General features: G+C 45.7%; 1 protein-coding gene across 4 annotated transcripts in view; it reads left to right on the top strand.

The window, feature by feature from the left end:
• Positions 1 to 25,704, top strand: part of FOXN3 (forkhead box N3) — a 422,773-nt gene that overhangs the window by 293,922 nt on the left and 103,147 nt on the right. For all 4 annotated transcript variants that reach the window (XM_049769838.1, XM_049769837.1, XM_049769840.1 and 1 more), the window contains one exon: positions 20,453 to 20,517. In XM_049769838.1, the coding sequence (XP_049625795.1) occupies positions 20,453 to 20,517 (65 nt within the window). The remainder of the gene's footprint in view (positions 1 to 20,452; positions 20,518 to 25,704) is intronic.

The following is a 25,704-nucleotide window of genomic DNA, read 5'->3' as shown; positions in this document are numbered from 1 at the left end:
ACCTCATCTGTTCATCTTTTTATTTTTTTTTGTTTTTGGGCCACACCCAGTGATGCTCAGGGGTTACTCTTGGCTATGCACTCAGAAATCACTCCTGGCTCAGGGAACCATATGGGATGCCACGTGCAAGACCAGATGCTCTACCACTGTGCTGTAACTCTGGCCCCATATAGGTTCATCTTCATTTTCTTTCCCCTTTGGCTCACAGGGATGAAAGCATCTCACATGTGTCTGTCTTTCCATTTGGTCTTTAACAGCCAACTCTGAGTTCTTTTACTCGTCCCTGCTGGGTGGTGAGTTGGGCTGATAGGGTTCACACTGGTCTGACTGTGGGGCCCTTCAGGTTTTCACTCCTTTAGTTGCAGTGCCCTTGCACTTGCCAGAGACCATGATACTCTTCATCCTGGCACTCACCAGGGGGTCATGTGGTACTCACACATGTACGTGTTCATCTCAGTCCCCACTTCTTGGCCACGCTACCTGTGCTATTTTAGATGTGGAGAGCTTGATCACACACTCCTGGCTACAGTGTGGCTGGAAATCATTTCTGACCCAGGGACTCCAGCCTATGGTGCTTCCAGACCTGAATAGCAGCTTCCAGAGCTTAGCATTATACATGAGGGATACCATGGAGTGGAACCGTGTGATCATCTGATTGCAAAACCCCTGCTCTAAGGCAGGGGTTCTTAAACTTTAAATAGGGGGCCAGTTCACTGTTCCTCAGACTGAACTATAGTTAAAAAAATAAATATGAACAAATTCCTATACACAACGAACATATCTTATTTTAAAGTTTAAAAAAAAGAAAGAGAACAAATACAATATTTAAAATGAAGGACAAGTAAAGTTAAACCAACAAAATTACCAGTATTTCAATAGGAACTATAGGCCCGCTTTTGGAGGACCCCTGCCCAGGATTAAAGACTTGAGAAATAGGGCCTAGGACAAGTCAGTTGTTAAGCAGGATAGGAAGTGGTGACAGGCATGCCCAGCTGGCTGGATAAATGTCTTCAGAAGTTCACATGTGACTCACAGATCGTAGTTTGGGGACCCCTGCTCTAAGGGATCAAACTGTTTTTCTAGGGCCTATACAGCTTATTTGTATAAGTAGGCCAAGCCTGGCAGTGCTCAGAACTTACTCCTGTCTCTGTGCTCAGGGATCACTCCTGATGGGGCTCTGGGAATCTTATAAGGTGCCAGAGATCACTCTGGGTAGGTTGTACCTAAGGTAGTTGTCCTTAGTTGACTGTACTGTAATAAGCTTTCTCCAGCTTATTTAATTTCTTTTGGCTTTGTTTGGGGGGGGGGGTCACACCCAGAATTACTCGAGGTTTACTCTTGGCAGATCTTGGGGGAATCTGGGCTGGCTGTGTTTGAGGCAAGTTCCCTGCCTCCTGCTATATGTAGTTCTGTGACCCTGTTAAAAGCATGACCTTGAGGAAACAGAGCTAGGTCAGAGGGCTGGAGTACAGGCTTTGCATATTGGAGCACCCCCTCATTCTTTATATCTCTGTAGGGTCTCTATAATTACCATCAGGAGCAGTCTCTGAACCCTGAGCCAGGAGTAGCCCCTGAGCATCACCAAGGATGGCATGATTTCCCCCCATCTATTAAAAACAAATGCAATATAAAACTGAGAGGATTTCTTTCATTAGGTAGAAGCTAACCAAAGAGTTGCCAAAGCCCAACTATGTCTAGGTGATCCAGCCCCAGATCAGAACTGGTTCAATTGACTTTTCAGGCTGAATCATGGTGGTGAGAGTCCTGATGTTCACAACTGCTTTTTCTGGCAGGGGTACCACTTTTCTGGTGGGTCTTGCCTGTTGCCCTTTGATTCCCCTTGTAGGAGTGGCCAGAAACTGTCCCTGTTGTCGCTGTGGCTGTGGCCGTGAGTTGTCTTCCTAACCATAATTCATTCCTCTTTCTGCAGAGGATTTGCTGAGAAAGGCTGTCAGCCATCACAGGTTTGGTTTGAGCCGAAGTCTAGGGTGACAGTACCTTTCTTAGTGTTCTACCTAAAACCCCTGCTTCCAGCTTCCCACCCTCCAGCATTTCTCTGCCAAGTCAGCTCCTTTCTCAGGCCATCCTTTGCCTCATGGAGGCAAGAGGGCTCCCCAGACCACCAAGAATCCTCTTAGTTTCTCCTATCCTGCATTTGGACTGCTGTCCTCCAGACGATAAACTGGGAGCTGTAACAGGACTATATTACAAGACTGCTCCTGCATGCTACTGTGTTTACACTACTGGGCACAGGCTGTTAGTAGAAACCATGCATGGCTGTCTTGTCTTTGCACGTGAGCAGGAGCTCCCCACTTGACACAGCATTTTCTCCTGATGAGGACAGTCAGTAGTATCATTGGAAAGTAGTATCTGGCCGTAGGGTAGGAGGTACTATGTTGTATTTTTGGGGGGGAAGGGGGCACAACCAGCAGTGCTCAGGGTTTACTCCTGGCTCTCTGTTCAGAAATTACTCTTGGCAGGCACTGGGAACCATATGGGATGCCAGGATTCAAACCACCATTGGTCCTGGGTTGGCCACTTGCAAGGCAAATGCTCTATTGCTGTCTCTATGGCCCAAGGTACCACTTTTAGGTGCCTCTGAACCCACTTAGAATCCTTGATAGTGACCTCCCTAAAGGGTCTCATCTAGGATTTGCTGCTACTTGAATGGTCACGTATGCCCAGTTATTTCAAGTTATTGCACCAGAATTCTTTTGTTGCTTAAAGCCTCAATGCTTCAAGAACCACCCCATTCCCTTCTATTGGACATGTCGGTGTCTCACTCTAATCCATGCAACCACTGTAATGAAAACAGCACTGATCTGGTTTTCAGGGCTCCCTCTGCCTTCTAACCAGGCATAGATTATCTCCTTGCATTGTTTGCCAGTCTGTAAGTACAGTGGTGGCATGAAAGGTTTGGAAGCATCCAAGGATCCCTAAAGTCCATCCTATATAGCACAGAATACTGTTCCCTCTTGCCACTCACTGAGGGAGAACTGCTGCCAGCTGTCTGGGCTCCAGATCATATGAAGCAAGGGCAAAGCATGTGAGGATGTCAACAAGGCTGTGCTATGAGAAAAGAACCTTTGAGTTACAAGATGTTTTGTTCTAATCTCAAAGAGCAGAAAAAGGAGACAACAGGGCTAGAGAGATAGCACAGTGGTAGGCATTTGCCTTGCATGTAGAAGGACGGTGATTTGAATCCCGGCATCCCATATGGTCCTCCGAGCGTGCTGGGGGCGATTTTTGAGCATAAAAGCATAAAGGCATAAACCAGGAGTAGTCCTTGAGCACTGCCGGGTGTGACCCAAAAACAAAAAAACAAACAAAAAAAAAAGGAGACAACAAAAATAGCATAGAATAGGGCCAGTAAATATATATATATATTATATGTGGTAGCTCATCAGCCATCACTTAGAATGTTAGTGGGTCTAAATGGGCCTGTTTAAAGATCTGGTCATGGAAGAGTAGATCAAGAAAGAAAACCCAGTTCCATATTAAAGAGAAGGAGCCACCTTTGAATATAAAGATACATAAAAAGAGAGACAGGTAAAAAAAAAAAAAAGTACAGCTATTAGGGTGCTAGCCTTACATACTGCGGACACTGGTTTAATCCCCTGCACTTCTTATGATCATCTGAGCTCCAACCTCCCCTCTGACAGAAGGTTAATATACAGACATGTTATATGTAAATGAACAGAAGGAAATATAAAAAGGAGTAGCTGAGGGCCCGGAGAGATAGCACAGCGGTGTTTGCCTTGCAAGCAGCCGATCCAGGACCTAAGGTGGTTGGTTCGAATCCTGGTGTCCCATATGGTCCCCCGTGCCTGCCAGGAGCTATTTCTGAGCAGACAGCCAGGAGTAACCCCTGAGCACTGCCGGGTGTGGCCCAAAAACTAAAAATAAATAAATAAATAAAAAAGAAGAGCTGAGATGGAGTAATAGTACAGCAGATAGTGAGTGTACTTTCCTTGCACATGCCCAACCCATATTTGATCACCGGCACCATGTACGGCACCATGAGCACTGTCATGTATGGGCTGCGAAATTCAAAGAGAAACAAATGAATCCCCTTTCATAGAGACTTCAATACCCCTTTCCTCGAAACAGACAGATCCAACAGGCAGAAAATCAGTCAAGACATAGAAAATCAGCAAATACCACCCATCAATCAGATGTCATGACCTCTGAGCATGACTTTACCCAGCAATAGCAGAATCCACCTTCCTCTGACACTCAGATGAACATTCACCAACGTGGACCACACTTGGGGCCATAAAACATGCTTCAACAAATTTAATAGCATTGGAATCATACAGTGTCTGCTCTCAGACAACAGGGGAATTAAATTCTAGCTCAATAAAAGGAAGATAATTGGACAATGACAAGATACACGGAGAGAGAGCAACACACTTATAAACAAACACATGGGTCAAGGAAGAAAGCGTGTGAAATTGAAAAGAACTTTGAGCTGCATGAAAATGAAATACAACTTGGTCAAAATTTGTGGGAACGTAGCAGCTAAAAGCTGGGTTTACTGGGGCATTTAGAGTATTGAATGCATATATCAAAGAGAAGCCATTGAAAAGCACCCATATGGGGAGCCCAATAGGGTATAAGGTGCATATCCTGGTCTTATCTCAGGTACTGTATTATTCACTTCTCAGCCCCCATACTGCTGGAGCACCAAGTCAGAAAGAGGACCCAAATACTACTGTGTGTCCTAACTCCCCTCTTTGAAAGCAATCATCAGAATTTTCACTTCAGTAAACTACCGTATTTTCTGGCATTTAAGACGACTTTTGAAAGAAAAAAAAGTCAACCGAAAATCGGGGGTCGTCTTATAGGCCGAGTATATCCCGAAAAATGTTTCAGTATGCCACTAAATGAAAATTGTCTGAATATTGCCACAAAACGAATTTTCCAACTCGATCCTGCACCAATCACTGCCAGGCTGCTCGGACTGCCTCTCTTAAGTCAGCCAATCAAAGCAGGCTTTTTATGCATGCAAATTATACAGTGTTCTGTACCCAAATCTACACTGTCAAAAGCCTGCTCAGATTGGCCAGAGTCAGAGAGGACGTCTATTATAGTATAACCTTTGGACCTTTGCTTGTTGTGATTGGCTCACTGTGGAAGATACAGTTGCAGCACAGGAATGTTCTGTCTTATACAGCAAATACAGGCCTAAACCTATGTTTTAACTGTAAAATTAGGGGGTCGTCTTATATGTCGGAAAATTCGGTGTATTAAAAAAAGAGAGATCAAATTAAGTCCAAAGTGAACAGAATTAGGGCAAATTACAAATTCGTACAAAATCAGTGCATTTGATGGGGCCAGAGCAATAGCACAGCGAGGTAGGGCATTTTCTTTGCATGCGGCCAACCCTGTATGCCCTTGTTCAATTCCTGGCATCCCATATGGTTCCCCAAGCTTGCCAGGAGCTATTTCTGAGTGTAAAGCCAAGAGTAACCCCCTGAGCGCCGCTGTGTATGACCCAAAAACAAACAAACAAAACCCAAAATCAGAATCAGTGCATTTGAAAACCAAGAGATTAAAAGAATCAGTGGAACCAATTTTTTTGAGTAAGTCAATAAAATCTATAAAGTTTCTAGTCAAGGTAACAATAAAAATAGTGAAGGGTGGGGCCGGAGAAATAGCGTGGAGGTAGGGTATTTGCCTTGCATGCAGAAGGATGGTGTTTCGAATTCTGTCATCCTATATGGTCCCCCGAGCTTCCAGGAGCAATTTTTGAGTGTAGAGCCAGGAGTAACCCTTGAGCGCTGATGGCTGTGACCCAAAAACAAAACAAAACAATAAATAGTGAAGGGAAACATCAGTAGTATTAGAAAGAAACATCACTACAGATCCCTAGGACATTACAAAAACATGATGTGCTTTGGTAACCTTTACCGCCTATTCCTGAGTTGGCAGTGCTGGGCCAATCCAGGAATGTTTTGGGTGCGTGAGCAGGTTCTTTTACTCAGTCCTTAGTGAAAATAAATATGTAGGCATATGCTGAGTAACCTCCCTCCCCCCAGAAAAGAAGGTGCTAAATCAAACAGTTTGGGGCATTCCTTGACCTCAATAAAATGTGTCAACTCTTGAAAACCACAATTGCCCAAAACTTAGAGAAGACAATACAGACAGCTGAATCAGCAGCATCTACTGACAACATTGAACTCATAATAATCTTTCAGAATAGAAACTATGGCTCATAGATAGACTCACTGGTGAGTTTCTAAATATGGAACATAAGAAATTATAGCAATTTTCAACAATTTTTTAAAGAAGATAAATCAGAGAGAATAAATTCCAGCTTATTCTTTTGAATCCAACAGTATCTGCATACAGACAGCACTACTAGAAACGAAAACTAGAGAAAAAAATTTTTTTATGAACATAGTACAGAAATCTTTCCCCCAAACCCAACAAAACCCCTTTTTTGGCTGTTTGATTTTGGGCCCACCCAGCAATACTCAGGAGTTACTCCTGCTCTCCCCTCAGGAATTACTCCCGGTAGTGCTTGGGAGATCATATCAGATACCAGGGATTGAACCCAGGTCTGTGTGTACAAGGCAAGCACTGTACCACTGTGCTGTCATTCTGTTCCCTTTTATAGTTCATTTTTCTGCTCATTGTTAACGGTTTTTCATTCAAAGTGGCACCATCTTAAATACAGGTGCAACATTTGGGGGGGGGGTGTTTCAGTCCATACCCAGTGGCACTTAGGGGTTACTCCTGGCTCTGTGCTCAGAAATTACTCCTGGCAGGCTTGGGGAACCAAATGGGATTCTGGGGATCGAACCCAGATGGGCCTATGCAAGGCAAACACTCTTATCTGCTGTGCTATTGCTCTGGCCCCAGGGCACAACATTTGTTCCCCTTCCCACCTCACCCCTTTATTATGTCTGGTGATGAGTGCTCAGAAGTTATTTACATTTGGGCCAACTGTCAAGTTTTTGATAAGCAGAGATTGATCTATGATTGCTTCTAAGTGTGTCTGGAGGGCTTGAGAAATGGCACATTTCTAAACCTTGGCTGACAGGAATTGGGAAGGGTGGTTAGAGAGTGAGGATTGTGCTTATGCAGAAAATGTAATATGATACAAAACATGTGTCTTACAGTTCATGCAGCCATGCAAGCTGCAGATAGCTTCCAGGAAATGCGGGGGTCTGGTGAATCGGAGGACCCAGGGGAGAGCCGGGAGATCTTTGGCTCTTCCCACTTCAGCTAGAATGTCCAGACTTCAGTCTGGGTCAGCATTTTGCTCACAAAGTTCATGGAGCCTGGACAGTATGAGTGAGTGAGTGAGTGTGTGTGTGTGTGTGTGTGTGTGTGTGTGTGCGCGCGCGCGCGCACACACACACTTTGCTCAAAAAGTTCATGGAGTCTGGATAGTATGATGTGTGTGTGTGAATATAATTCATTCTGTATTTCTCTCAAGCCTAAAAACAATACTCCTGTTTGTCTTTAATAATGAAATTATTTCTGTTTAGAAACTGGTGTAGATTTCCTTACACCTTCTGATAAGTTAGTCAGATTGTTCCACTCAGAGGAGAAATAACCTAAGGAAAACATTTGGGGAAGAGAAATGTGTGGTTGTGGATGGAGAGAAAGGACTGGTTAACTGAAATCAGAAAGATTCCAATAGTGATTTTTTTTTTTAAATTTTATACTAATTAAGTTAGCATTCCACAGGGAACTATTTTGGGGGGGGATTTGAATGGTGCAGCCTCAAAACATTCCAGACTCAAGTCCATTTGGTGGGATGATGGCGTATTGGTTCTGCTTTGCCTGTGTTTGAAGTTAACCCCAAATACACTTATTTTCTGAGACCTAAAACAATCCTTGGTGTTTGTTTCTGTTTGAGAGGTCTATAAACCTTGAAACTTTCATCTCAGTCACTTGCATGTAGAAGCCATTCTATATAGTTGGACCATAGTTTCTAGAAACTTCACTCATTCCTCTTCAACCTTTGAAGTTAGGGTGATCTGAAAAGAAAATTCTTAGACTCCTTAAAAGTATGTGCACATGCTTGTACTTTGAAGTCAAATTCTTTCTGTTTTACTTACATGTATGTGTGAGTGTATAAATGTGCATTCATTCCTCTTGTTTCTTCAGCCACACGTGTATACAATATAAGCCCTATCAGTAGGTTTCAGACCATGAGCACTAATCTCGTAGAGTCTGAAAATGTGGAATTTTCTCCAACCACAAGTCACATGGACTTTCTCTCATCTCTTAATGTTAAGTTTATCACAAGGTGACCATCCATACCTGGGGTGTGCTCAATAGCTACCCCTGGCTTGATGCTGAGGAATCCCTACTGGCAGTGTTTAGGGTACCACACGGTTTGGGGGGGTCAGACCTGGGGCACTATCATACCAAGCATGCTTTTCTTCCTTTGAGCATTCTTCCCGGCCTCTGGTAGACTCCAGGTAGCGGGAATACTGCAAGTAGGCAAGGGTAGACAAGCCCGATAGTGAAGCTCCATCCAGGCACCATTGTGAGGCTATGAAAGGCAGCCAGGGAACTTCTGGGCCAGTCTGGATATTTCAAAACCCGGGTCCCCAGCTGCTGCTTCTTGCCCTTAATTTTAGAGGAGTTGGCAAAAATGTGTTATTGTTGGGTTTTGTTTTTTTTTAAAACTGTAAGCACATGGTTTTGCTTAGCATTGGACTTAGGGAAATTAAAGTTGCAGAGAACATGTAGTTTTCCTAAAGTGATTCTCATGGCATGTGACAAAGAATAAAAGCTAGACAAGCCCGGGTTTTAGTTAAAATCTGTTTAATAGGACTCATTCCTAGGGGGATGCCCTCCCCAAATCCTTAATCAATAATAAAGCTTTTAAATATTTGTCCCACTTTGTAATTAGTCGAGGTTCAGCGGTGGCTCTTCCTGATTTGGGAGGAAGCGTGCTTGACTGTTGCCTGGCGACAGCTCAGCTGTTGGCAGTAACTGTAAATTCTTTTGTCTTGTGAACCAAAAAACCAGCGTTAAAGATACAGCAATCCATAAAGTCTGTCTGGTTGTTCGAGTTTTTCTATAACTGAGGTGGTAAACTGCGCCACTCTAATTTGGACGTGCAGCTGCAGTTTACAGCGTGTTGGGAGAACACATCATCCTGTGCCCTTGAGTCAAGCAAGCAGCCCAACCGGAGGGTGCCCCAGCCCTGGGAAGGACCAGTGATGGAAGGAGGTGCTGTGTCCTTGAGATTTTTTAAAGGAGTCTGGATGCTGGGAAGTCCTATAGACCTGGAATTGGGAGCTGGAGCACCTCAGCTTTCTATTCAGCCCCACCCTACCCCAGGCTCTGCTCTTGGCACCCCCACCCCTCTGGCCTTTTCATCTGTTCTCTCCCTCTCTCCTTTCCTAATTCCTTCCTTCCTTCCCTCCCTCCCTCCCTCCCTCCCTCCCTCCCTCCCTCCCTCCCTCCCTTCCTTCCTTCCTTCCTTCCTTCCATCACCCCCTCCCTCTTTTCCTACCTCCCTCTCTTTCCCCTTTGTACTGTGTCCTAGACCAAGGCTGGCATACTTTTCTGGTTTCTAAGGATAGGCTGAACTGTTGGTATGGGAATGCTCACCAGAGTAATAACTTGGACATATATTTTGTAATTTAACCCTCCCTCCACACCCAGGTTGAGGGTAGTGAGAGATCAGATCCCTTGGGCAGAAGACGGGGTAGGGAACTACAGTGGGCATCTTCCTTTCCTTGGGCTCCTGGCCTCTGCTCTGCCGCAGTTCAGTGGCCTTAGTTTTGGGAAAGACCCCATATCCTGCGATCCCCTCTAAGACACTAAAGGAAGAGCTCAGCAAGTGACTAGGTTTCCTCTATTGGATCCTGGATTTCCAGAGACAGCTCTGAGATGTTTATTGTCTACTCTGAGGAAGCCTGAGGTTGCAACCCTCGCTCTGAGCTCCTACTTATTTTGCTACTTTCCTGTCCCAGCCTCATGCAGCGCTGGAAACTCACACACATGCCAGGAAGCCCCTGCCCCATCTTCAAGACTTTGATGCTCAGAGTCAGTTTTCCTTTCAATCTGTGCATTGGGGGATTTTCTTGGCCACCCTCTTTGTCTTCCCCAAACTTTAGATGACTAATCTGCAGTAGAGGTGGCAAAAGCGTTTCTATCTTGTGTGTGTGCGCATGCGTGTGTGTGTGTGTGTGTGTGTGTGTGTGTGTGTGTGTGCGTGCGCGTGTGTGCGTGTGTGCGTGTGTGTGTGTGCGTGTGTGTGTGTTCCTCCCTATTTTTACTACCAGCAGAACTACTTCAGCATCATGTAAACACGCTGGAGTATGTTAACAGCTGCCTCTCTTTTTAAAGCTAAACCGGCTCAGAAGTAAAAAGGAACTCGCTTTCAGGTTCTGCGCAAGTTTGCATGTGACAGTATCAAAAGCTATTTTTAGTGGAGTGATCACCGGCAAGAAACTGAAAACGGCCGCTTTCAACTATAAACAGTGGAAAGAAAGGATCATTTATGTACTGCTGCGGCTCTTGAGTCCATTTATATGGCAGACAAAGGGGTGTGTAAATCTCTTCTGCAAAGTTATGCAGGCATCTTGTGCCTGTTCAGAGCCCATCAACTCTGCAGAGAAGAGTAATGTTAATTTAGCGCTTGGCTGCCCGGGGCCGGTTAAATGAGATGCACGGATAATAGTGGAGGTGCTGAAAAGAAGGCCGTGTGTGGAAGCTTCCAAAGCAGCCAGCAAACTTTTCTTTCCTACAGCTTAAAAAACTCGAGAGACCCCGGAAAGCGAGGAGAGGTGTGGCCTCTTTAATACCTCAGGGGCCAGTGGAGAGAACCTGACCAGTGTCTCTGAATAAAATTTTCTTCTGTAGGGGCATCCTCCCAGGTCTGGACTTGCTGAGCTGTATTTCTGCAGTGAGGGACTCCTTGTCCTGTGCTCACTAGGGAGAACGGGGCCGAATAGGACAGAGGTCAGCCATGGAGAGTTCTCTGAAGAAGGCACGAAATAGGAGAACCGTGTCTGCTCCAGGTATGGAGAGAGGCAGGAAGAAAATCAGAGAAGCATTTTCAAGACAGTCTAAATAGGGCCAGAGAAAAAGTTCAATAGTCTGAGCACCAGCTTTTCATGTGGGAGGCCAGGACAGGTCAGGACACCATAGGCTCCTTCTCTTCCCCCTCAGTAGCACCAGCAATGGGAGTGACGCCCAAGCTCTGAACTTGTAAGAGCCCCCAAACATGACCAAAATTTAAGAAAAATTTTTTTTCAAAAGGAAAATATAAACATTATCAGTAAGCACAAGAGTTAAAAGGATTTTTTAAAGTAGTGGAGGCTTCTGGGAGCGACCTGTTTTTGTCAGGGGAAAAACACACTTATTGCAAGCATGTGGGTGCCTACGTACACACCTAGAATGAGAGACAGTAGGAAATAAAACTAAGAAACTTGGGGCCGGAAAGATAGCAGAATAGTGGGCGTTTGCCTTGCACACAGCCAATCCAGGACAGATGGTGGTTCGAATCCCGGCATCCCATATAGTTCCCCAAGCCTGCCAGGGGCAATTTCTGAGTGCAGAGCCAGGAGTAACCTCTGAGTTCTGCTGGGTAAAACACCCTCTCCCACAAATCACTAAGAAATTTGAGCCGGTCAATGAGAACTGAAACTTTGTAGGAGCCCGGGAGTGAAGGGGAACACACGATTCACTGATCTGTACAAAATGCAAATGCAAGGGGTCTCCTGGCATAAGATGCAAAGTGAGTGGGGGCAGTTTTTTTGTGCTGTTAAAAGGATTCATCAGAAAGGGAAGCTTGAGCCCCACAGTCTCCAAAGGAGGCACTGGCACATGAGGGAGGACAGTGCCCTTTGGAAGAAGTGATGTGGCCAAGACTCTTGGAAGCCCGATCAAATGCTGGCTTCTGCCAGTAGAAGAAATGGTAGCTCGCACCCTGGGACAGAAAGGGATGATGTGATGCAGAGGTTGTGGGCCCAGTACAGTGTCTGTTGCATCTCATGCTGGTGGTTGGAAAACACCATAGGACAACAACATCCACCTGAGAATTTAGTCCCCCCTTCCCCCCAGGGTTCCTAGAAGTGGGTGCCTTGCTACATGGGCCTCCAGCTTACTTCTGACACCCTCTGTGCTACAGAAGCACAGGGAGGAAGTGAGAGGAGCAAAAACCTTATCCACCCCACTTGCCAACCTACACCTGATGCCATTGTGGTAATAAGGGTCTCCCACAGTGGCACCAGAGTTTGTCACAATCAGTCCTATAGCTCACACCCATTGCCAAATACCTCTTTGGAAGCTGTGCTCTTGGAATTTAATACTGCCAGGAAAATTGAGCTCCCTTATTTGCTGTTTGCCCCTGAAGGAGTGGGCCTGGCATTCCTGTAAGTCTAGAACCAGTCTTTGGGTGTGCAAGAATTAGTTGCTTCACCTCTGGCTTGACCAGGTGGGAAAGAGGGACCTTTGCAGCCATTTCTACTTTGGCTCTGGGACACATGGCAGAGTGTGAGGACTGCAGCCACAGCCAGGGTGCTGCAGGGAGTGACTTGGGCTTAGACTGTGAGGAGGGGGCAGAGGAAATCCTGAGAGGGACAGGCACCTCTAAGCCTAGTGGAAGCATCGGAGGCATCAGGGTGGACATGTTGGTTCCACCTATATTACTTGGTTTGAGCACACTGGAATACACTGGAATTTCTTTTCTTTTTTCCTTTTTTTTTTTTTTTTTTTCCAATTTCTTTTCCAGATACAATAGCCAGAATCTGGAAACAACTCAGATGCCCAACAACAGATGAGTGGCTAAAGAAACTGTGGTGCATATACACAATGGAGTACTATGCAGCTATCAGGAAAAATGTCATAAAATTTTCCTGTACATGGATGGACATAGAAACTATTATCCTGAGTGAAATGAGTCAGAGGGAGAGAGATAGACACAATAGTCTCACTCATCTGTGGGATTTAAGAAAAATAAAAGACAGTGTGGTAATAATACCCAGAGACAATAGAGATGAGGGCTGGAAGGACCAGCCCACTATATGAAGCTTACTATCATGACAATGGTAGTGAGAGAAATAGAATGTCTGTCTGGAAGACAGGCATGGGGGTCAGGAAGGAAGGAAGGAGATGGGGATCACTGGTGGTGGGAGGGTTGCACTGGTTAAGGGGGGTGTACTTTTTTTATGACTGAAATTAAACTACAAACATGTTTGTAACCATGGTGCTTAAATAAAGATATTATAAAAATTAAAAATTAAATTAAAAAATTAAACACTTCAGAGCAAACCATAAACTACCAATAAACTGTTGGAAGAAATATCTTACAAAAAAATCCAAATTTGGGGACTGTTTTGACTGTATTTTCTGGATTCTGTGCCCTCCGTGGAGATTTGAAAGCAGGATGCACTGAGGTCATGGGACCCACCCTGCACTGCCCCTATTGTCTTCAAAGGAGCGTGTCTGCCTCTTGGTGTCATGAAGGGTTTGGGCTGGGGTTGATAGGGGATGAGGCAGTGGTAGTGGATCATCTGGGTGTGAATCCTGTGAATCACCCTGGTTCAAATTGTCTCCCTGCAGGGGGTACCTGGAGCAGAAACTTTGAACATTATATCTCATGACTCTAGATCTGACTCACACAGGTGGTCTGTGTGACTGGTTCAGCAGAACTTCCTCTCTGAATTGGGTTTGTCCCTCTCTGCCAAGGCAGTGCCATCAGCTTCTCTCTGTTTAGCATTGTGGGGCTCTGGGACAGAAGAAGATATCGCCTGGATTGGGCTTTCATGCTCCTTGATGGGTACTGCCTGAAGTCATAGAAAATCTACCTAGAGTTCAAGGCAAATGATCGTCTCCATTTCTGTGAAATGGAGCCAGTATAAGCAAAGGCTTCTCACTTTCACCTTCTCCAGCTTCACTGATGCTTTTGTTTGTGGCTTACTCCTGGCTCTTGTGTTCAGTGATTGAACCCAGGAATTCAGCACCTGAGTGGTTGTCCAGGTTGGGCCCCTCAGATGGGTCCTGTGACTCAAGGGCCTTCATGCTTTGGGTCTAGATTAGGTTAGACAGTGTTTTCCCCAAGATATAATGTCAGCCCCTCTACCCCCCTGCAACACTTGTGCAACTTTGATATTGGTGGGGGTTCCTTGAATGACTTGTGAAGTGGTTGAGAAGAGAGGCAGCAGTCTGCAGGAGGGAATCTATCTCTTTCTTCCTGTCTACCTCTGCCACCGGGGATAGGACTGAGTGAACCTTGCTCTTTGCAGGAAAGTAAAGTCAGCCCTTGACCTTACCTAGGCTTTTCAGGTCTGTTGTCTTCCTCAGAAAAGAATTTCAGGAGTCAAGCAGTGAAGTGAAATCAGGGGAGGGGCAGAACAGGTAAGGTGTTTTTGTTTTGCTGGCAGCCAACTGGGGTTTGATCTCCAGCATCCCATATTGTCCTCCTGAGCCCACCAGAAATGATTACTGAGTGTAGAACCAGGAGTAAGTCTTAAGCACCACCAAGTATGGCCCCAAAGAATAATAACTTTTAAAAAATATTCAGAGAGGGCTGGAGAGATAGCATAGTGGTAAGGTGTTTGCCTTAGATACAGAAGAACAGTGGTTCTAATCCCGGCATCCCATATGGTCCTTTGAGCCTGCCAGGAGTGATTTCTGAGCATAGAGCCAGGAGTAACACCTCTGAGCGCTGCCGGGTGTTCCCCAAAAACTCCCCCAGAAATATTCTGAGAAAGTTTGGGGAGTAGTGCTGGGTGGTGAAGAGAGTTTAAGAAAGAGAGCACAGGCTGATAAGGTTGGGAATTCCACAGGAACCCCTCTAATGACTCCAAGAGGCAGGGACCATGCAATAGCAAGGGGTTTTATTATGTCAGAATATGCCGGAGTCCCAACGTGGCTTAGCGTAAGCCAGAGGATGAGAGCCCCGAACCAAATTTAACAAGCCTTTATATAACTTTTTAGTGGAAAATTATAGTATGGTAGTTGGGTAGTAGATAACCACAAGTCACAAGGTTTGCAACAGTGTCTTTTGGTCAAGGACAAGTCCTTGAGATTTAGGAAGGGGTGAGGTCTAGGGCTTTAGGGCAAATCCCCAGGATTTAAGGGCGAGTTCCCAGAAATCTGCAGAGAAAAATTATTTTATTTCTTTACCTTTCAAGGCTTTCTCCAAAGGCAGAGCCTTCATACTCATCCCAGCATAAAAGCAGGAAAGTTCACTTCTCAAGAGGGGAGGTGCAGGCTCCATTGCATAGGCCCATGATACACACATGTACAGCCTTCTCCAGTGACAGATACACACATTAGAGTGAAAGTTTTGTGACACTAGCAGGGGAAAGGTTGGGATCCGTTGATCTTAGACTTTCCTTTCCTGGCCTTTGTTCCTGCTGGAGCTTCTCTTATCAGTCCATTGTTTAAGCATCCACCAGGTGTGTCCTGGGAGCCTTGGGGCTAGTGACTAGAGTAACTTCTTTAAATTCCATCTTTTTACAATGTCCCAAGAAATCATTGCCTTGGGGGGAGGCCTGTCTACCTACTTGCTTCACCTTAATGGACCCAAGGCTGCTTCTGCTTTTCCTATTATGCATAATTTTTCTACACACACTTACTCTTGAGTTCTTTCTTTTCATATCTCTGGGATCTGTAGACAGCCATTTTATGATTGCAGTTGTGTGAGAAACTACCACCATTGTTTTCCATAGCAACTGTACACTATTACCTGGTGTCTGATATTTTGTGTATTATTATTGTTGTTGTTGTTTTGGTGTGGTCAATGCCCAGGCATTACTGCTGGCTCTGCACTCAGGTATTAATCCTAGTGGGGTTCAAAGGACCAAATGGGATGCTGGGGGCATTAAACCTGAATTCACCTCCTGCTAGACATGTTCCTTCCCCTCTGTACTCTGACCCCATCCCCTGAGAAGGAGCTTGTTGGCTCAAGGCAGGCAGATTGGAAGATAGTCAACTCTTGTCTTCAAAGGAACTGACTAATCTAAAAGGTCACAAGGAACATTTTTTTTTTTTATTTTTAAGAAAAGACAACAGGGACACACCTTATATTAAGAAAGAAAGGGGGGCCGGGCGGTGGCGCAAGAGGTAAGGTGCCTGCCTTGCCTGCGCTAGCCTTGGACGGACCGCAGTTCGATCCCCCGGTGTCCCATATGGTCCCCCAAGCCAGGAGCGACTTCTGAGCGCATAGCCAGGAGTAACCCCTGAGCGTTACCGGGTGTGGCCCAAAAACCAAAAAAAAAAAAAAAAAAAAAAAAAGAAAGAAAGGCTGGGAGCCAGTAGGAACTGTAAAATTCCCTCTGGGGCTGGTACAGTTGAGGCACATTCATTCTTATCTACAAACCAAAAGTAAGCATGGATCCGGCTTTGGGGGGAAGGGTTACCTCAGAGCCTTTGTCTCACCCAGACTTGGTGGCTGGTTTCTGAGGCTGATCTCTGGCCAATTTCCAAACAACTTTGGGTTATCACCACTCATAAAGCCTTGAAGCCACAGCTCAGAAAATAAGGAACAGTTTCCTCTTTCTGGACTACCTTTGGGGATGTGGAATATATATGTCCCTGTCCTCTGAGAAAGACATAGGCTTCTCCAGAGAAGAAGCTAGAACCCTACAGGCCCCGAATTTGTAACTCCAGGAACAGCTGCTCAGCTTTCCTCAACTCCACCATTTTCATTGTGATTAGTAGGTTCATTTGCATCTAAAAGGAGTAGGAATTTTTTTCTCTTATCAACACCATTGAGTTGGGAACCAGTGCACTCCATTTATATAGAGTGGCCCATTTTTTTTTAAACCAGGCCTATTAAGCAGTAAAAGTAAATGTGGGTGTTTTACAAATGCAAATATATCATGCAAATAATGTACTTTATGCTGAATGATGGCTTGGTTTTCATATGTAAAATTAGAAACTGTGTAGCACAAAGATAATGATAAACACCTTTGCATCTGTTCCTAAGATGTATCATGAGCTGTACACAGGCTTCGGAAATTGGAGCTGAGACTTCACGCCATTTCTCCCATAGACCCCAACGTACATGTGCATTCCATATTATCTGAAACACATATACTTATCCAGTTATTTATATATTCCTAAGTAATCAAGAAATCATAGAAAAGAGTATTCCCAATTATCTAGCCCATTACTTAACATCAATGAGCAGATTCGTCATTTGCTTTCCATTTTTCAAAGCTTTTATCTATGACTGTAGTAGAAGATAGACTTACTACTGTATATCCCCATTCCTTTATAAGAAGCTTAATTATGCCTAAGAATTTTTTTTTCCTTTTTCTTTTTGTGTGGGTTGTGAAACCCCGTAGTGGAATAAGGACATTCGTCTTTTGTGTGAGGTGAACCTGGCCAGACTCCAGGAAGGAGGGGCCTCCTAGATTTAGTCTCTGTACATGGGGAATTGGTCCTTGGAAAGTGTGACACATATGGATGAAAAGTAAAATAGAGCTGCAGGAAGAACCAGGAAGCCCTCAGCTCAGTATGTTATAAGGAGGTGCAGACACTCAGGTTCTTGTCCTCAAGCAGTCAAAATTGTAAGCAAGGAATAGGAGAGCAAATGAGATGAATTCCACAAAATCTTATTTAAGGAGGGGCAGGAGCGGTGGCGCAGCGGTAAGGCGTTTGCCTTGCGTGCATCTAAGATGCATCTAGGACAGACCGTGATTCGATTCCCCCCCCCATGTCCCATATGGCCCCCCAAGCCAGGAGCGATTTCTTAGTGCATAGCCAGGAGTAACCCCTGAATGTCACTGGGTGTGTCCCCCATAAAAACTATTTAAGGAAAGGTAAGGGAAAGCAGGGAAGCTCCCAGATTATGAGAAACGACTCCTCCACCTTTTTTTTAGTAATGTTTTAACAAGGTTGGTGAGCTTTTTTGTTTGTTTAATGCTTCAGGAAGGTGGAACCAGGAGAAGATGCTTGGATGATTGATTATCTTCTAGTGTCCAGTCTTGGTCTAGCTATCCTGTTTATTAGGCACTGCCAGCTCAGCGCCCTGGGCTGACATCCCACACCAAGGACTTCCTCCCTTGAGGACCATATTTCTCCACTCATCCTGCCTGTACTCACGTTTGTCTCATCAATCTCTTGAGCCAAGGATTGTGGGGAGGGGCCTGGTAAGGACTTAAGGGAGAGAAAAGGAGACTCTCAATAGGAGGGGGTACTCTTGATGAAGACCTGAAGACCAAAGATGGAGTTCTCTGGTGAAAAGGCCATTGGTAGTTAAAAATGTCAATGGGGGGTGGGGGGGGGAAATCCTGTCTCTACCTAGTGAAGAGCTGAGTCTCCTTGGATCACAGTTGATGCGTCTGTCTCTGTGGCCCTGTTACCTGGTCACTCACTTGCCAGTCTCCCTGTGTTGTCAGTGAGTCCTTTTCTCACACCTCCATCTCCTTCAGTCAGGTTTGGAGGCACCTGGGGACACCTGGGTTTCCCTGTGCTCTCTAGGGAACTTGCTCTGGCAGGTAATTTGAGCGCCACCATGAGGTGATTGGAAACTGTTGATAGGTTTCAGTGACACCTAGTGATACCCCACACACACACACCCAGTGCCCTCTCACAGGCCAGCAACAGGGGATCACTGTGTTGCTCAGGTGTGGGGAGCCCCTTCCTCAAAGATCATCACTGAATTCTTAGATGGATTGTGGTAGGTGGAGACTTTCAAGTAATTTCATGGAGATGTTCCGGGCCTGGAGCATCTGCAGATGGAGGAAACGCCAGTCAGGCTACTGCTGCCATCCTAGCCTGTGGACCTGGGATCTTGAGCACTAGCCTCTCCAGTGTCCTCATGTAGAATCACAGGAAGTTGGAAGTAGGTAGTTTCTAGAGGCCATAACAACAGGAGTTTGAGTTCATCCAACTGTTAATGTCCTTTTCTGCCCGCCCAGCTCTCAATAGAGGTTTCAGGCATCCTTGAACCACTGTGCAGTATAAAGATGTTATTCTCAGAGATCATCCCCAGTAAGAATGTAGTCTGTGGGGCCAGAAAGCTTGACCATTGGCAAGACCGGAAGGAATGAGAAAGAGACTAGAGGCAAGCCCACCACTACAGTGCCGGGGCCTAGGCAAGAGAAGGTGAGGCGCCGGCCAGCTGTCCTAGAAGGTGATATGAATTGGGACAGCAGAATTACTGGAGCCGGGGTCTGTCACTTTGGTACATTAAGAGGAGGCTGTGAGAATCATTAAGGAGATTTCGATCCTGGAGAGACTTTCCTTATCTAAACCACAGGATTTACCCAACCTCGGTTCCCTACATTTACCCAGTCCCTGGCGTCTACTCAGTTTTCAGCCAAATCAAGGTCAGGATAAAGAGGAGATTTGGATGGAAGTAAGCTGGATATGCAGGCTCCCGCAGTAAGACTCAATTATTGAATTCTCTGGAAGCGCCAGGTCTTCTGTAATGAAGTCCTCAGTTTTTAAAAATATCTTTAGAAAATCAGGTGATGCCATATTGGCAACAGCCAGCTTGCTGTTTCCTGCTTTCTTAGAAAAAAACAAGATGGTAAAATCCCCGGGAGCTGGCTGGAGTTGTTAAAAGATAATCTTAAGCATTTTAATGCGCATTATTCTTCATGCAACTTTGAGCCCTGAATGCTTCAGACACAGCCAGGACTGGAATCGGGGGAGAGAAGTCGACTCACCAGCTGTCAGCATGTGGCAGGGGCCACGCTGGGCCATGTAGATCCACGGCTGCTTGGAGGCAGGGATGCAGGAAGTGTGTGTGTGTGTGTGTGTGTGTGTGTGTGTGTTCGTGTTCGTTTGCGTGCACATGTATCTATCTGGTGTGTATGTATGCGTCAGTCGAAGGCATATGCCAATGTGTGTGCACATGTGCTTGCGTATATCTAGAATCGTCATGTGTGTGTTTCCTATACCCATGGTCCGGAAGATGTTCTCACACCTTTTCCCAGTGTGGCTCTTCTTCCCTGTACTCTTGGTCACAGACCATAGCCCTACACTTGCCTTGTTGCTCATTTTTCTGGCAATGTTACTGTGGTTTGCAGCACCTGTCTCTGCCTTTTCGCCAACTAGTAGGCTTGCCTCTTTCTCATTTCTTCCGACCTTACCAATGGCCAAGTCAAGATGAGCATCAGACAGTGCACCCAGACAGTTTAGTGCGAGCTGGGAACCCATGGACCTAAAATTAATCGAATGGCTTCAAAAAGAGGCATTTTTGGTGCTGGAGAATTGTGCAGGACAGTAGGAGCTTGCCTTGTGTGCAGCCAATTCAAATTTAATTCCCACCACCATGTACGGTCTCTCAAGCCCCACCAAGAGTGATACCTGACCCCTGCCAGGTGGTAACCCTCAAACAAACATTTGAAGAATATACTTTCTCAGGCGCTATAAATAATAAATAATAAGTAAATAAATAATAAATAATAAATAAATGTGACACGCCCACATTCGGTGGTGTCTTTTTTTGGATTCCTGTGGTAGGGTTAGTGGCCAGCCACTCATGCTTGTCTCTCTTCTCTTGCAGCACACCAGGTCCACCCCTCTGGCCAGGCAGTACCTTCTTCAAGAGGAATGGAGCCCTCCTACCAGGTAGGCCTCTTGCCCCTCTGCCCACCTGCCCCTCACTCCCTACATACTTGCTGCTCTTGTGGGTTCGGTCTGCTGTATTGTCCTCTCTCTGGCTGCCTCTTGGGTTTGCTGTTGCGGGCACTGTCCTGGACTTCTGCCATTGTGGGCACTGGTCTGGATACCCCACCGTGGACATTGTTCTGGTTACCCGCCGTCACAGGTACTGTTCTGGATATTCTCATCATGGGTACTATTCTAGATATCTACTGTTGTGGTAATATTTTGGATATTCCTGTCATGAGTACTGTTCTGGATATTTTCATTGTGGGTACTGTTCTAGATACTTTCATTGTGAGTACTGTTCTGGATACCTACCTGGTCACAGGTATCCAGTTTGGGAAGTATTTGATTTGCTTAGACGAAGTTCAACTTGGGATGGCAAGGATGCCAACTGGCCACGGCAGATGGTAGAAGTCGGCCCGTGGATCTGGGAGTGGCTCCCTGGGGCCCTGGGTGTGCCTTCTGCACCTTTCACAATATAGACATACCTCAGATTCGTGGACTCTGAAGAGTGTTCAGTGTGATGGAGGATGCAGTTCTTGGTGTCTCCTTGTCACCATGTGTCTGGACAGGCGACCGTGCCTTGCTCTGGTGTAAACCTTGTTCTCTGTGAGTGCCACTTGCTGGGGACATCATTCCTCGGTTGCTTTGTCACAGCACTCAGATTACCTTTCATCTCATTTTGGCCACTGATAAGCATCCAGCCAACTCTCTGGGAGAGTGAGTGACTTGAGACGATCAGGGGAATTCGAGTTCTCTCTGAACTTAACTTCATGTTGTCTAGCCTTGTTTTAGACATGCTCTATGGACAAGCTGGAACTGGCAGACCCCAGAGGATCTCCTGTGTCCTGTTCTTTCAGGCTCTGTTGGTTAAGGCAGAGGACTTGAGATATACTGGTTGATGCCAGTGCATACCACTGGTGGCCCACACTTCCAGGTGGTTTTATTAAGACCAATCCCACCTCCGCATCCATGTGTTAAAGCAGGGCAGAGCTTATAGCAAGGCACTTGAGTGCCTTTGGATGGATTTAGAGCTCTTAATCCTATTTTGCTTGAAAATAGACATCAAAGGTCAGGGGCTATGGCACTTTCCTTCCCTTCAAGCTGCCAACCCCAGTTCTACCCTCAGAATCACAAGGATCCTCAAGCACTGCTGCATGTGTGACCCAAATCCTTTCATTCTCGCTCTCCCCTACAAAAATGTCTACACTGAGGGCCAACCTTGTGTGTGGGTAGAATATCAATGTGTCTAAGAAAGGAGACATTTATCTTCAGGTTTCTGGAGCAGCTCACACAATTGAGGAGAGATGTCATCACCCTTGCCTTGTTGTTTTATAGGCCGTGCAATTGCATATTGTCTCTTAATTGCCTGTGAAATCAGAAACTTTAAGGATTTCTTTGTAGTTTTGCTTGGTGCGAGTGAAATGTAGGCAGGCAGGTTTGATTAATTTCAGTTTTAATGACCATCGCAGATACCCTAAATATATATTAGAAACGGGGGAACTCCTGATATCAAAAACTAATAAATATCTCATTTACAAGCGGCCAAGTTTGTTCACCTTTAGTGAACATATGTAAAAACGTATCATGGTGGGCTCCTTTGTTTTCATTGTTTTTTAGTCTTCTTTTTTCCAGTTATGTACATCTTTGTTTTCTTTCTAAATATGTGACAGATATTAGTCATGTTTTAAGTCACAGAATTAGAATTTTGTCTTTTTTTTTTCCTGGGGGGTTAGAGTGGTGTACACCCAGTAGTGGTCTGGACTTGCTTCTGGCTCTTAACTCAAGGATCACTCATAATGGTTCTCAGGGAACCAACCAAATGGGGTGCTGAAGATCAAACCTGGGTCAGCTGCATGCAAGGCAAGTACCTTCCCCACTGTACTATAGCTTCGGCCCCAAGAATTTTATCTATCTAATGCATTTTCATATAGGATTTTATTCATTAAGTTCCATATGAGTAGAATTTGTTTTCAGCACAATTGTTTTTGTTTAGTTTTTGTTTTTGGGTCATACACGGTGGCACTCAGGGTTAATCCTGGCTCTGTGCTCAGAAATCACTCTTGGCAAGCTCAGGGACCATATGGGATGCCAAGGATTGAACCTAGGTTGGCTATATGCAAGGCAAACACCCTCCCCACTGTGCTTTTCTTGCTCTGGCCCCCTTTCAGCACATATGGGATTGTTTCTAAGAGGCAAACATGAGAGAAACCAATAAGGTTAGAGAAGTAGAATGATTTCACTGAATGATTCTATCTCAGGGCTAGTACCTTGTTCCCGCTTGGAAGTGTAAAAAATTCTGGGTGCAGAGAATGAAATCAGTGAACTCTAGATGCTCACAGAATTCTCCCGATGCAGGGTCGCCAGTTGGTTTGGAAGTTTGTTTGGAAATCAGGATTTGGGTTGAATTTAGAAGTGTAGGCAGGGGGCTTGTTTAATTTTTTGCAGTGTTTTTTCATCTGCTCCATCTAAATATAGTTCTTCAGACATGTTTCTGGTGGTTAGAGCTGTCTAACATGTTGGTGTTCTTCCTAATTAATATTGCATGGTCCTTTGTGGATGGGTGGTCCGGCTCCTCCAGAAGTTACTAGGGCTCCTCTGTTGGCATCAAAAGAAGCAAGTGGCACAGACAGTGTAGTAAAAGGCTTGCTGCATCAGTGGAAGCAGATATATGCCCAATTGCTATCTGCTTTTGTCTTTTCTCCTTTGAATTTCTAGAATTTGCATGCATCCATTCTTTGCTTTTTTCTGTGATATTTATGAGGGCCCTTTTCCCAGTAACCCAACTAAGGATGAGCTTAGCTACAAGGCTCTGAGTTTGAGTTTGCTGGTTAGCAGGATGCCTGTCCCTAAAGAAATCCTATTTCTCACAACTAGGGTACAAGAGGCCACTGGACCCAGAAACTCACTGCATGTGAGTCCTCAGTAACATAGTAAGAAGAGGAGGATTGAGGGCAGGGAATCTACAGTGTAGAGTGGCCCGAGGGGTGGAAAGAGACCTAAGGGCTGAACAGCAGAAGTTCAGCAGACTTTGTTTTCTGGTTGTTTGCTGAATGGGGTTGGTGGGGAGATCTTGGAACTGTTACTTTGAAGGATGGGAGAATTAACACCTGAGCAAGGGGGGTAGATTGGTGGAGGGAGAGAATATTGGAGCTAAAGCACTTGCCTTGGATGCAGCCACCTCTGGTTCTACCCCCAGCACCACCAGGTGCAGCCCTGGAGGCCCTGAGTACTGCTAGGGAGTCCTGGGTAACCCCCAGCACTGCAGGACCTCTGACAGCATCACATTGTCAGACTCTGGCACAGAACCACCTGTTACCAGAGAGTCACCAGCAGGGAAGCTCACTCAGGTCTCCAGAGATTTATCTCGGAGGCTCATCTTCTTTCCCCAGAGTGAGCAATGTGGTTGTGTGGAAACAGAGGAGGAAGACGCTGCAGCCCAGGCCAGGAATGGGAGTGTGAGTGCAGGGGGCCAGCGTGAGGGGCTCCTCATGGGAGGTGTGGGAGTGGAGTCTGTGTTCCCCGAGTGCAGGTGGGAAGGAGGAGTGGAGGAGCCAAGTGACAGCAGTGACAGCGACGGCTGTGCTCTTTCTGAGCACTTTCTTTTTTCAGTCTAGACCCAATTGCAGAAATTAACTGGAAGTCCTCGAGGTCCTTCTTGGCCTCTCAGTTTTGAGGATAATGGGTAAGATTTGGTTTGGATCGCACCAGGCTGGGCCACTTAACATAATTGGTCGTTTCATCAATTCACAGTGTTTATCTTCAATACCACTTAGTCTGCTAGGGACCATTTGAGTGTGTTGGCGGTTTCAGGGACCCAAGATCACTTCCATGTTGGGTGATAGAGACTGCACAGAGTGCCAGGAGGGGGGCTCACCATTTTTAAAGGGACCTCAGAGGTGAGTGTGGCTGTCTTTGTGTGCTGCCCTGTGCCAGGGACAGAATCCAGGTCCCCTCTATGTAAGACAGGAGCCTTTTCCACTCTCCTATCTGTCTCTCAGGCTCTGGGTTTTTATCTTTTTAATGAGTCCCTGAGTTACAGAGTGCTCACCCCCAGTTTGACCCTTCATCTGGCCCCCACTGTTTCATCTTAGAGCCCCACTGCAGCTTCTCTGTCCTTGTTAGCTTCACATTTGCTCCCCCAAAGGTGTTTTTAGCTAGAAGCCAATGCCTTTAAGATTCTGCATCATGACCATTGATTTCCAGCTTGATTTCGGAACTTGCCTTCCCTGACCTGACCTGCACCCCTCAGCCCCCAAGCTCTCCCACTATAGGCATTTCTTTATTCTTTTCCTCATTGTGCTGGGCTCAAGGTTTATTTGACCCAAAGTTGCCCTTGACCCTTCACGTTCCTTTCAGAACCCACATCCCAGCCTTTTCTACAGATTCATGGGTATCTGCAGGATCGTTGTGCCCAGCCCTCTTGACACCCCTCTTTAACCCTTCACCCCTTATAGGCCTCCCAGCCATCCTTAGATTGGTTTCTCTCTTACACACAGGGGTGGAACTACAGTAAATCCCAGAACACACAGCAGGTTATCTTCTCTCTTTTCACTTCTGACACCCCAGACATAAACTCAAATTCTTCACGCTGTTTCAGAGCCCAGAACAGGAGTTTTCAGCCTCAGCGAGTGTGTGAGAGCCTCTTGTGGACTGGGAGGATGGTGATGGGGGACATACTGGTAGATAAGTCTCGTTGTTTGCTCACATGTTATGGGGAAAGGCCCATTTTCCAAGACCTGGGTGGGCTGTGTGGATGTAAGTAGGGCCCCTCGGGTCACCTCTTGTTCTGGGTCCTTTTTGTGGTACTATTGAGGAGAAAGATGAGATTGGCTCCTGTTTGTGGCCACTGTTTGTGACGAATTGGTACACTTCCCACCATCTTTGCAGGTTTTCTTAGTTGAAGAGGCTCCAGCTTTCAGTCTAGACCCAATAGTAGAAATTAGCTGGAAGTCCTCGAGGTCCACATCCCACAATTTTGCCTATTAGGGTCATTGGCAATTCTGAGTTGTTCAAGAAAGTGAGTTGGTATGAGTGTGTGTGGATGTAAGTATGTGTGTGGGTGTATATATCTGCATATGTGTGCAAGTATACCTGGCATGGGAACAGATCCTAATCAGGGGTGGCTCCTGCCCTGAGTACCCCAAC

Source organism: Suncus etruscus, chromosome 3, assembly GCF_024139225.1.
Source record: "Suncus etruscus isolate mSunEtr1 chromosome 3, mSunEtr1.pri.cur, whole genome shotgun sequence".
NCBI lineage: Eukaryota > Metazoa > Chordata > Mammalia > Eulipotyphla > Soricidae > Suncus > Suncus etruscus.
This window is presented reverse-complemented; position numbering and strand designations above follow the sequence as displayed.